Raw genomic sequence first — 13,055 nt, 5'->3', positions numbered from 1 at the left:
TTATCATTCTCAACTCCCTGGGGAGTATACAACCAAAGCTGCCTACAGGTGCTGGAGGGTATTTACACCCACCTCAGATAGCAGGTACCCATTCCCTGCTGGGTGAACAGAGGCACATTGGAACTAAGTCACTTGCCCAGGCTGACACCACACGATTTGAAACTTGTGTTTCCTTAGCGTGAACGTATTCATGTTTCCAACACCTGGTCAACTACCCTCGGACGAGTGGGTTCTTTTAAGTGCACAGGGTGTGTGTACTGTACACTAGGGGTAGTGACAACACTGTAAAGACCTGTAAACATTGTTGGTCCATAGGCTGAATGACAACCTGGTCACTAGCGGGATATGATCTCAGCACCTGGTGCTCAAACAGACCGCTTGACCACACCGCCAGTGACTGAGAAAAATGTGTTTTTAACATCAAAAGTCCTAGCCAACTTCACCCAACCCCTTCTGACTAATAATGTCCCTATTAAAACTACAATACTGTAAACTCATCAGTAGAATTTTTACATCTTTTTAATTTCATTGGAAACTCACACCCTTGTATCCTCACATTACATAGCTACAATGACTTGAGAAATGGCGGGGCCTGCATTTAATGGACTTACCCCGGTACACTCAAAATATGTTTTTCACATCCCTCACTGCTTAAAATGAACACCAACATCTTTAACTAATACACAACAGCTGGAGAAAACATGCCTTACCTCCCATTTTGACACCAGTCTTTTTCTGAAGCGTGGAGAATTCTCTCCATACTGTTTCATACGTTTGTGAAACTCCTGAAAGAAACGTAATTTATTATTAAAAATGTAATGTTACTGTCATCACTTACAGGCTGTAAAGTAAAAATGTGTTGAGCTAAAGTGGTTCACTGAAAGAGTCAATCTTTCAGGTATTGTTATTCTCCAACGTCATATACATATATGTGTTTATCGTATCTCATTAGGTGCATCTTCCCGAGGCAAGGGAGTTGACTGACTCTTAAAGTTCAGTTTCCACCCTTGCAGAACTAGGTTTATGCATAGTTCAATCACAATCTCGTAAAAACAATTGACACCTGGTTCGTAAACTGCTGTGCAGTTTTCGGTTGCTTGCAGGATTTGCAAAACATGTGTACTGTCAATTTGGCATCAACAGATATTTTCCAAGTCTTTTCATGTTTTTCTTATCAAGGTGCTCACGTGATGCACTCTGCAAGGTAAGACCTGTTTTTCTACAATACAGATTTTGATTATCGATCAGACTGTCTTGACTGCGATCCACCATTTTGTTTGAAGCAAATGCAAGTCATATGATAGGTGGAAACTGCTTGTCAATAGGAAGGACATAGAAGGGACATAACTCATAATAGCCACTGGTGGTGGGAGGATCAAGCCCAGAAATTCCAGCCTAGTTTGGCAAGGGTGGAAACCGGACAGCCAGTTAATTCCCTTGCCTCAGGAAGATGCATCATATGCTGATGACAAGGAAAACTGCCTGGTTTGCCTGGCCCACATTTAATTCTTTGGACACAGCTGGAAATTGAGGGAAATACACAAACGTGCAAGTTTTTATCCATTTGCTTAAAAACTAGTATTTTATTGAACCCAAAAAAATGCATAACATGCAGAGACAGAAGCAACCCAGTTATTTTTTCCATGGCAAAATGCCTGTACCAAGAGCACCAAGCCAGACAAATAGAACGCAACTACAGAAACCTATATACCAGATGGCTGTTCGTCTCAAATGTCATCACTTTACCCACAAGATGGTGCAACACCACAAAAGTTATCCAGAAAGTAATACAATGTATCGAAAGTGTTTTAAGATGTTTCTAGACCTTCATCATGACCTTGACCCTTCATTGGCTCACCCACAAACTTTAGGCCACAGGCTGAAGGAAACCTTGTTCAAGTCACTAGTTTCCCTTCAGTACCTGTGAATGTCTTACAAGACAAGGCGTCATCTTGTAATGTGGTAACCTCAAATGCAACCTTGACCTTCACTGCACACACACACAGAACTTAAAAATAGCAACAAGGCTCTGAAGCTCACCTGAATTATGACGAAATCATGTCAGCCCTGTTTACAATTTGATCGGAATTATTTGTAAACTTATCCAAAAGCATATTCTTTGCTTCTCTTGCACACCCCAGACTTGATGTGTGTCAAATTTCATAATGAAACATGCAGAAATGTCTGAATAATACATGAAATTACATTTTCAAGATGGCCACCAAGGCATCCATGTTTAAAATCAGATCAGATCGGATCAAAAAAGGTGTATCTAATCAAACAGTTACTTGCACTCGAAATAAAAGTATCTATAGAAAAAGGTTTAATTACATAGCCAAGTTCTTGCAAGTATGTGTGTACTGGTCTGGTTTGTTTGTTTGTTTGTTTGTTGCAACATTCCAACTATATGACGACGATCTGGAGTACAAACGTGTATTAACAAAGTTTAGAATTGGCTGTAATTCTTTGGGTCTACAGCATCTACGTAGGGTTGTATCAAAAATGACTGATGATAATGTTCTGTGTGAACATTGTAACGCAATTGAAGATGAAATTCATGTTGTATAGGTCTGTAAACATTATGAAGATGAGCATAAACTGTAATTACCTAAATTGTCAAATAAGCAGTATTATTCACTTAAAGGTTTATGTACTTCACCTGATATTAATGTATTATTGCCATTTACTAAGTTCATTTGAAGAACTACCGTATTTGACATAATAAGCGCCCAGGGCGCTCTCAAAATTAGAAATAGGGGGCTCTTATTAGAATAAAATTTTGGTGAAAGAAATAGTTAAAAGATCGTAAATTTTGTGGTTTATGCTGACAGCCTGAAATGATACAAAAGAAAAGTCTGTGCGTATTAGACACGACAGATATATTTTTCCAGAATTTAATTGCCCATAATTAAGGGTGCATATAACACACGAGTGCGTATTATACACGAATAAATAAGTCTTGTGTACATTGATCATTTGGAAGAGGTGCTAATTGGGATTGTTCACTGGCCAATGTATTAGCAAATATCACTGTGGGCTCTTATTAGAGCGGGGCGCTTATTACGTCGAATACGGTATTCCTTTTATTAAGTAATTTTGTTTATTTAAGTCTGTTTATTATCATGTGGTAAATCAATCTATGAAGTAATAACCTATCTGTATGTTAATTCCATGTGCCAGCAGGCTAACAACAACAAGTACCACCTTGTCTTTCGGTTTGACATGGCCAGGATTGAACCACCGACTTTCGCTCATTGGGCTGACACACTTTCCATTTGACCACGGAGATGGTCCTTAATGGCTAAGTTAATATTTTTCGTTAATAAATATACAACTCAACCATTGACAGGTGTACAAAGACATATTCTATGATGTTATTGACATATATGTATCTTAAGTAATCAGTTCAGTGTATCTTGAAACATATATATATACTATGACTTTTGCATTGTTTTGAAACATGAAAAATATACAATCAGAAAGAAATGTATTGAAAAACACATGTCCGAAAAAAAGTATCCAATGAAAAAATGTGTTGAATAAGAATATCTAAGAACACTTCCATCAAAACTGCAAAGTACAAATGAAACAAATTTGTGGATGCACAATTCATTTGAAATAATATGTTCCCGTTTTCCATACAAACGCAAAGTAGGGTTGGAGGATGTTGGAATGAAGTAAGTAAGAAGGTTATAATCTTAAAGACTGACCAGACACTTCCTCCTGGAAGATTTGGATACCCCCGATAACCTGCGAAACACATATCTGTCCTTCATCAATCGATCACAGCGGTACTTTTGGAATTTTTCCATTCTGACATAACTCTCGCAAAGAATATGATCTTATGATGGCGTTAGCAGTAACTTGTGTGCTGTGTCATTGCCCTCCCTTGACAACAGTGGGTTGTGTCTGACAGAAACTGTCTCAGTGCCAAGTTCTCAATGGCAATTACACCTCTTGTCAATCATGACTGTACCAGGTTTTCCTAACTTCAATGTTTGCTTCAGGAAACTTACCCTAGGACAAGGTTTAGGTTACGGGTCTGTTTGGCCCATAATTTAAGAATTGCGTTAACTTGAAGAAATTAAGTAAGTTTTCAGTGATGTTATGAATGAGAACAAAATTTTGTTCATTTTAACAATATATTTTGGGCACTTCCCACCACACTAAATGTAACATTAAATGTGTCAAAAAGGATGATCTTAGAGGTATTCAAGGAGATGCTTTTTGGTATATTTGAGTGAGTGAGTGAGTGAGTGAGTATGGTTTTATGCCGCTTTTAGCAATGTTCCAGCAATATCACGGCGGGGGAAATCAGAAATGGGCTTCACACATCGCACCCATGTTGGGAATCAAGGGAGTGTGGTGAGTATGGTTTTACGCCGCTTTTAGCAATATTCCAGCAATATCACCGCGGGGGAAATCAGAAATGGGCTTCACACATCGCACCCATGTCGGGAATCAAACCCAGGTCTTCAGCATGATGATCGAATGCTTTAACCACTAGGCTACCCGGTCGCCCCTTTAGTACATTGAACATACGGAAGGTTTAGACCCAAGCTGATTTCTTAGTAGTAGGTAAAGATACAAAAATACGGTAAAATGATGTCATGGCTAAATTTTCTCTTAAAGTTGACCTCTTTTACATCATACTTGTACACTTCATGTCAGAACTCTAGCGTGAGTGAGTGTGTGAGTGTGTGAGTGACATGGGATTAACAGGTTTTTTACCATTTTTAACAGTATTCCAGTTATATCATGGTGTCAGCTTTTAGGTTGCACATATTTTTATACATCTTGAAGGGACTGAGTTGAGTTTAAAGCTGCTTTGAACAGTATTCAAGTCAATCACGATGTGTCAGCTTAATGTGGGAGGAAAGTCTGAAGTGATGCAGGTCTCAGACTTTTACCACTTTGATGAAAATCATGAGAACGGGTTAGGCGCCGACACACATAATTGAACCCACAATCACAGGTCACTGGAGTGCCCAAAGGATGCTACTACGTACAGTGAATTATGGCTCTATCAGACTTTCCAGTGGGCTAAAATGAGCGCAAACAGCTGCATTTATTGAACACAAAACTGCCAATGCTCAAACAGATAGCTAATTGTTATGATCAGTAAACAAAACACATATTTGTATCCTGTACATGACAGTAGCTTTGTTTTAACTTTATTATTATTTCATACTTTATTATACATTTTAAAAGAAAATCTTGCTACAAATAATTAAGTAGCCATTAAAATATCAGGAATTTTCAAATCATAATCTGGATTCCTAACATCAAATGAATACAGTGATTTGTATTCTTTCCACTGATATCAACCCTGACTTGTAGCTGGTCTAGAAAACATAGTGTTAGTTTGGACCCAAAATATCCTGAATATTAAATGAAGGAATGGTTTCAGGGTAATTTTGTCCAGTAGTTGTAATTAACAATTTGAGGTTTCTTTATAAATACCGCATTTAATAAGCCCCTAAGGCACTTGGAAAATTAACAAATGGGGGCACTTGTTAAAACCATAAACAGCAAGTTAAATTTGCTGTCAGAAATTGAGTGAACAAAATTACTTCAAACTTCAATGAAACTAATAATTTTTGAGAATAGCAACTTGGCATTTACATAAGCCTTCAACATGCATTTTAAAAAAAACCCAAATTTGTAATATACACAAGGAATTATGGACTGTCAAGGAAACTTTCAGTCTTAGTTGGGGGTGCTCAAAAGGATTACCGTATTCAACGTAATAAGCGCCCCGCTCTAATAAGCGCCCATGGCCATATTTACTAATATATTGGCTAGTGAACAATCCCAATTAGCATCCCTTCCGATTGATCAATGTACACAAGACTTGTTTATTCGTGTATGATAAGCACCCTTAATTAATATTAATATCATCTATAATACGCACAGGTTCTTCTTTTATATCATTTCAGGCTGTCAGCATAAACCACAAAATTTACAATCTTTCAACTCTGTTTTTTAATCTCACCAAAATTATATTCTAATAAGAGCCTCTTATTTCTCATTTTGAGAGCACCCTGGGCGCTTATTACGGTGAATATGGTACTTACAGATTGTTCTAGAAGTTGGCCAGGGGTTTCTTAGTGGAGCAGGGTGCTGAATATGGCAAATTTGGCATAGCAACTTTCTCAATGTCAGATACAGAGCATACTGATTTCAAATGTCTCTCAGAGTTAATTGAAATTGAAAATCAATCTTCAAGGATTAAGACATATGGGTGACAGTTTTCATTGACCATGTTTGCCACTGAAACTTGTACTGAAGAAAAATGAAATATTTTTTTAGCATTGTAAATGTTTTTACTTGCGGTGTAAAGATTCCTTTAACAATAAGATCAATACTGACTTAAAGGCAAACTAGACCTTGGAAAAACTGGATTCAAGTTTTTAAAAAAACACCTTCTTTGTCTGTTAATACGGTATTCGACGTAATAAGCGCCCCGCTCTAATAAGCGCCCATGGCCATATTTGCTAATATATTGGCTAGTAAACAATCCCAATCAGCACCCCTTCCGATTGATCAATGTACACAAGACTTATTTATTTGTGTATAATACGCACTCGTGTGTTATATCACCCTTAATTATGGGCAATTAAATTCTTGAAAAATATATCTGTCGTATGTAAACACTTTATAAACCACGAAATTTACGATCTTTCAACTCAAAATAATATTCTAATAAGCGCCCCCTATTTCTAATTTTGAGAGCGCCCTGGGCACTTATTACGTTGAATACGGTAATGTATTTTGGGTCATGGGTGGCCTGTTGTTGAGTGAGTGAGTGAGTGAGTGAGTGAGTGAGTGAGTGAGTGTTGCATAATCCGGCATCAGCAAGTTTCATCAAGTTTTTGGTTGGTATTTAAAGCCTCACTCAACAATAATCTAGTTTAGATGGCAGCTTGTAAATAACCAAGTATGGACTAGACAATCCAGTGATTGATATTGTGAGAAACTTCCATTCCGTCATGATACACTGACACGCAATCAACCAAATCCCCGAGCCTCATCCGATCAACTTGGTCGTCTCTTACAGCAATATTACCCAGCATCCCCTGGGAGCAGCTTCTATCAAGGAGGGAAGCAAGAATTGTCTGCAACGACCTCCGTGTTTGATGCATTAACGTTTGATTTACACAACACTGGAGGTGGTAGCCCTGTATTTATGATAGCTGTGACTCTACAATAACAGCCCAGCCCCGAGATAAGCCTCTTGTATATGTGTCGGGGAAGGATGTGAATGCCAGTTTCTCCAACAGATGTCAATAAAATATGTTCCCATCCCACCAGTTGCCAAGAACAGTGATGTTACAAGACAGACTGAGAAATCTAGGTTACCCTTATCCTTATACTGTCCATCTTCCCGAGGCAAGAGAGTTAACCGACTATGAAAGTCCAGTTTCCACCCTTGCCGAACTAGGCTGGTATTATGGAGTTACATTTTGGCTGGACTAACGAGTCTATGCATAGTCCAATCAAAAATCGCGCACCGGTTCGTAAACTGTCGTGCAGATTTCGACCGATTACAGGATTTGCAAAGCATGTGTAACGCCAACTCGTTGTCAGCAGATATTTTCCAAATCTTTTCATGTTTTTAATCAAGGTGCTTACGTGATTTGATGCATTTTGCAATGTAAGACCCGTTTTATCACAATATAGATCTTAATTATTGATCAGATCGTCCTGACTCGGCGCCACCATTTTGGGTGAAGCAAACGCAAGTGATACGAGAGGTGGAATCTGATTGGTCCTTAGGAGAGGCTTAGAAGGGACATAACTGGTGATACCCACTGGTGGCGCTACGATCGAGCCCAGTAATTCCAGCCTAGTTCGGCAAGGGTGGAAACTGGACTTTTAAAGTCAGTTAACTCTCTTGCCTCGGGAAGATGTATACTGTCAAAAGAACTCTTTTGTAAATCAGAACTGTTCAAAGATTGAATCTTTGGTGTTGTTTTAATCTCCAACACAATACCTCTCTACTAGGGCCTGAACGGGTAACTCGGGTACTCGGGTCAGGTGGGTACTGAGAAGGATCCAGGAACCCACAGAACTACCCAGACCTGTGGTTAGTCATGTGATAAATTGTTTAATGACAAAAATGATCTTGAACTATATCGTCACACCACAAGTGACTAATGTTGGCATTTCTTTTGGACTATGCACCCAGACGTTTATATATGTTCGAATAAAGATAAAACTTCAGTCAAACCCAGTGTATGCATGACCAGATCGTTCTATTCGTGTATCTAAATACATTTCGTCCAGGGCTATAGTCAAAATATTCCCAATCGGACATTTTGTACCCATCTCTTGAGACCTACAGCGGGTACCCGCGTAGGGTCGGGTAATAGGTGGGTGGGTACCCGGGTAGTTAATTTGGACTCGTTCCAGCCCTACTCTCTGCGTGAAGATCTGACCACACCCCCATACTTTCTAATCAGCGTAAAGTCTTCTAATTACTCTGTACGAGTGCGTGAAGCATTCAGACATTCTTATTTCTGTATCTCCAAAACATATATAATTGAGGAAATTTGTATGCAAGAAGCATAATATTATAATGTTGTGGCTCTCTCATTGTCTCTGTGCACATATTTGTTTTCTGGAGTGATTTTCTTTGGCAGATAAAAACAAATTGAATTAATAGTAAAGAAATGAAGCTGAATTGTGTTAGAAAGCTGACATCTGATTGGCTCACTTAAATTGGATGGTCAAAATTCAGTAAAAAATCTCGTTTTAATGTGATTGGTTGTTGTTTAAGAAATTAAAGGATCAGGTCTGTGCTGAGATAACCTTGGCATCATGCCGACAAATATCTACATTAGGTTGGTGGTCAAGTGTGTTCGCGTATATCAATCTGGTTCATCAGTTCTTATCATCTAAAATTCCATTGGAGATGGGCGGTGGGGTAGCCCAGAGGTTAAAGCGTTCGCTCATCAAGCTGAAGGCCTAGGTTCAATTCCCCACATGGGTACAATATCTGAAACCCATTTCTGGTGTCCCCTGCCATCACATTACTGAAATATCACTAAATGTGGAGTACAACTATACTCAACTCACTCCACAGGAGATATCCCTTCGGTGAGATATATAGATGATTACAAAATAAATCCCTGTTAGAAACAATATTTATAACAAGTGTATTTGAAGTACATGAGTTGTAATAACAACATTATCTGATGATGAAGTGTGTACCAACTTATCAATCACTTTAAAATCAGATCTTAGTTCTCGCTACCGCTTAACAAATATCTGAGGACATTCTATTGTGTGTCACGTCAGACCGACCTTTCATCCGACGAGTCACAGCATTGCTTACCAGATCATGAATGTGACAGTCGGAATGTGTTTTCTAATCATGCAACCTCCAACATTTAACACAGGGTATTCCGAACGACAGTTACAGACTTTATGACTGAATCCATACAATCCAGGCCATCTATTAGCCAGTCAAGAATGTTCTTTTGTTCAGTTTTCAAATTTTTAATCAACAATTGTCAAGATATGTTTCGAAGCGTAGTCGCCAGTTTGAAACTAGAGTCGTAAAGCATGAGAAAGCTGCCTTCTGATTGGCTAATGTCAACTTCTTGTCAGTTATTCCTTTGGTCGGTCAAAGTTCGCGAAAGGTCGTTCTGATGTGACCCATAATGGGATGTCCTATCATCTTTGTTTAGCAGTAGCGAGAACTAAGATCTGATTTTAATGAGATTGGCTATATATCATTATTCACTTTAACTTTTCAAATTATCGAAATTCTACATTGAAAAATGATGTTGCTGGTATAAGGATAGCATATGAATACAACATTTGATGCTGATGAAACAACCATAGACTGTTCTATCCAAGTGCAGGGTGCGGTCGGGTAGCCTAGAGGTTAAAGCGTTCGCTCGTCACGCCGAGGAGGTTCGATTCCCGACATGGGTACAATGTGTGAAGCCCATTTCTGGTGTCCCCCGCCTTGATATTGCTGTAATATTGCTAAAAGCGGCGTAAAACCATACTCACTCACTTACTCCAAGTGCAACCAGGTATTACAGTGTACAGGTACATCTGAGATCAATTATCAGAAAAGATAAGCTGCAGATACCAAAATCATGTTCACAATAGCATCATCAAAAACATACCCAAGTTAGAAATATCTAGCATTATAATATCAAACTCAGTTCAGTGTAGGCGAGGGGTGTCCAAGAAACGAGTCTTCAAGTCTTGTCATGCTGGCTTATGGTTTCATGTGTCAGCAGACGCCCCCATTTGAAAAACCATTACCAAAATTTTTCCCATCACTCTTGCATCATTGGTCACCATGACAACGAAATCAAATGACATTATTAACCTCTCTGTCACTGAAGCTGGTTAGCTGTACTTGACTTGACACTCAATACACTGGTTATTTCTGATTACAAATTGCGAAAGTCTTAACAATAGAATCTCAACCTTGTGTCTTGATAACAAACCTATCACCACTTATTGATATAAAGTTAACCAAATCATCTCAGCAAGCCTGTTTTAAACTTTTTTTGAATCGTGTTGATATATTTCATGTCAAAATTCACTCAGCGAATATTCTCTATATATTTCAATCTGATCATAAATATTTTATTTTTTGTTTGTTAATTTACTAATGCTTGACATAATAAAATGTGACATGTGAAAATTTATTTATTTTTAGCTGTGTCAGGTGATTTGGTCAGAGCAAACGATCAATACAAGCAGGAAATGACAAGAATGACATAGCTAACCTTACATAAGTATCTTGTTGTATTCCATGTTAAAGTTTGGCATGTGTGGAATCTGTAGGTGAACAACATCGGAGGTATGTCAGTCTTTGTGCAGCTGATGCTCTTTCAACAGTTTTTTGTGGAAACAGTATGTTCATGTACTGTATTCATTTACAACATGTCTGAGCGGTGTTCAATTTTCTATCAGAGTTATGTCCCTTAGCCATGCAAGGATCAGCTGATCATGGATTCAAATCCCAGATTTGCCCCTTTCAATCCTTGCATTAAGTCCCACAGTACCCAAGGTTGCAAATGCTTTTAAAAGACTTTGAATTTGCCAGTACAGAATTAAAAGGGACTTAAAAATGTTTTATCGTTTAGTTCCAAATTCAATTTAGTGTGGTAAAATCTACAAGTAGGCTAACCTAGCTCAACATGGAAAACACAGCATGTCTATCTCCTAAATGTTAAAACTATTATGTCTTTGGTAAAAATCTGTAAACTAAAGAATTTTTTGTTTTGAAATTAAATCTTAATGTTTTCTGGACATGTTGTTTGACTTGCTTGACATGTACATCAGCTGATTAAATTATATTCCATACTTTACCAGGTGCTGTAATTAACAACATTTGAAATTGTCATCGTGAAAATTTACTTTGCAGTTTAAAGGCTCTGATATTCCCAAAGGTGGCATAAAGTCTCTGTCAGGACTAAAATTGACTAAAACAGAATGACAAATATTCTGGTAGCTAGTTCCCAAGGGCATATAAAATATGTAATTCATTTCTTAAGCAAAACATGCTGGAAATAGTATAACAGAGAATCTCAGAGAGTTTTTGGTATAAAAATTTCAAAAAGAGTTGACACAAGTCTAAAACTAAAAGGCATACTGTGGAGTCTTAAAACTTTTTGGGCGGTCGGGTAGCCTAGTGGTTAAAGCGTTCGCTTATCACGCCGAAGACCTGGGTTCGATTCCCGACATGGATACAATTTGTGAAGCCCATTTCTGGTGTCCCTTGCCGTGGTAATGCTGGAATATTGCTAAAAGCAGCGTAAAACCATACTTACTCACTCACTTAAAACTTTTTAATCGACAAGTGCTGATGTATTTCATATCAATAGACAGTTAAGCGAGATTCTCTTAATTATAAAAAATCAGGACAAAGAGTATCATCCTAACAACTTCACTATTAACAAACACAATGTTTGAGGGCCCCGTTGCACAAAGCAGCCTCAGCGCTCGGGTGATCATAACTCCCAAACTTTAACATAGGCTTACAACAGTCATAGCACTAAGATAACTTTGCGCAACGGGGCCCAGGACCACTTCTTGCCCTTTCATAAGGTGTCATTCAAGGGGCAGAAAGAAGTCTTAAACAGTTGTGCGACAAAATGGATGTTGTTTTGATAAATATGATCAAACCTAATATATGTAATTAATATGGAATACATTTTGTACATGTTTTTCAAATTTGGAATTGAGAATAACAATATACTCATAAAAAAAGTATCTATACACTACATAAAAGATTTCTGGGATTCAATCCTATTTGATGAAGTTTTTCAACCAATCAGAATGCAGCACACGCTCTCTTTCATTTTCTAATTTACTTGGTACTTACTTTGAACTTGGAAGACAGGAGCGCTGTAATACTGTTTTGAGTCAAGGTGTCCGTTGGTTCTGTTTCGCTGTCGGCAAAGTCGAACTGGGTAAGGGGAGTCTGAGGTCCGTTTTTGTTACTTGCATTAACAGGGCTAAGTTTGGGCAGTTTCGGAGATCGAGGAATTCGTGGGGAACGTGGAGCCCTGGATAACCTTGGTGACCTTTGATACTCATTCCGGTTCGAGTTGTAGATAGGAATCCGGATATGTGGGATCTGGAGATCATTCTGGTTCTGGATTGGTGATGTCGGACTGAGATCATTTTGGACTGGTGTTACAGTGAACTGAAAACACAATGGAACAGTTTCGTAGAATCAAATCAAACAGTCAATCATAATTTGTGTAAAAGTAAATATTTTGGGCTCAATGCAACTTTGAATAGCATTCCAGTCACATCAAGCAATTTCAGCTTAATGTGGGAGGAAAGCCCAAAGTGATGCAGGTCTCGGACGTTTACCATTATGGTGAAATCCACGAGGACGGGTATGGTGCTGACAAACCTAGAAACATAATTAAGGCAAAGCTGGGATACAAACCCACGAATCTGACTAAGGGAAGCAACTCTGCACAGCAAATTCAAAAGCCACAGACAATATATTGAAACAAATTTATATCAAAATGGAATCATTTTTGACAGGTGTTACAAGGAAATAA

The 13,055-nt window shown here is 38.3% G+C and overlaps 1 protein-coding gene across 2 annotated transcripts in view; it reads right to left on the bottom strand.

Moving 5' to 3' along the window:
• Positions 1–13,055, bottom strand: part of LOC124138570 (H(+)/Cl(-) exchange transporter 7-like) — a 168,556-nt gene that overhangs the window by 52,858 nt on the left and 102,643 nt on the right. For both annotated transcript variants that reach the window (XM_046505292.2, XM_046505291.2), the window contains exons 2-3: positions 12,362–12,685; positions 711–785 (exon numbers count right to left, since the gene is read on the bottom strand). In XM_046505292.2, coding sequence (XP_046361248.1) covers positions 711–785; positions 12,362–12,685 — 399 coding nt within the window. The remainder of the gene's footprint in view (positions 1–710; positions 786–12,361; positions 12,686–13,055) is intronic.

The sequence above is a fragment of the Haliotis rufescens genome, unplaced genomic scaffold (assembly GCF_023055435.1).
Source record: "Haliotis rufescens isolate VD_foot unplaced genomic scaffold, xgHalRufe1.0.p SCAF_17, whole genome shotgun sequence".
Classification (NCBI taxonomy): Eukaryota; Metazoa; Mollusca; class Gastropoda; order Lepetellida; family Haliotidae; genus Haliotis; species Haliotis rufescens.
The sequence above is the reverse complement of the archived record's forward strand: the minus strand, read 5'-3'. Positions and strand labels throughout refer to the sequence as shown.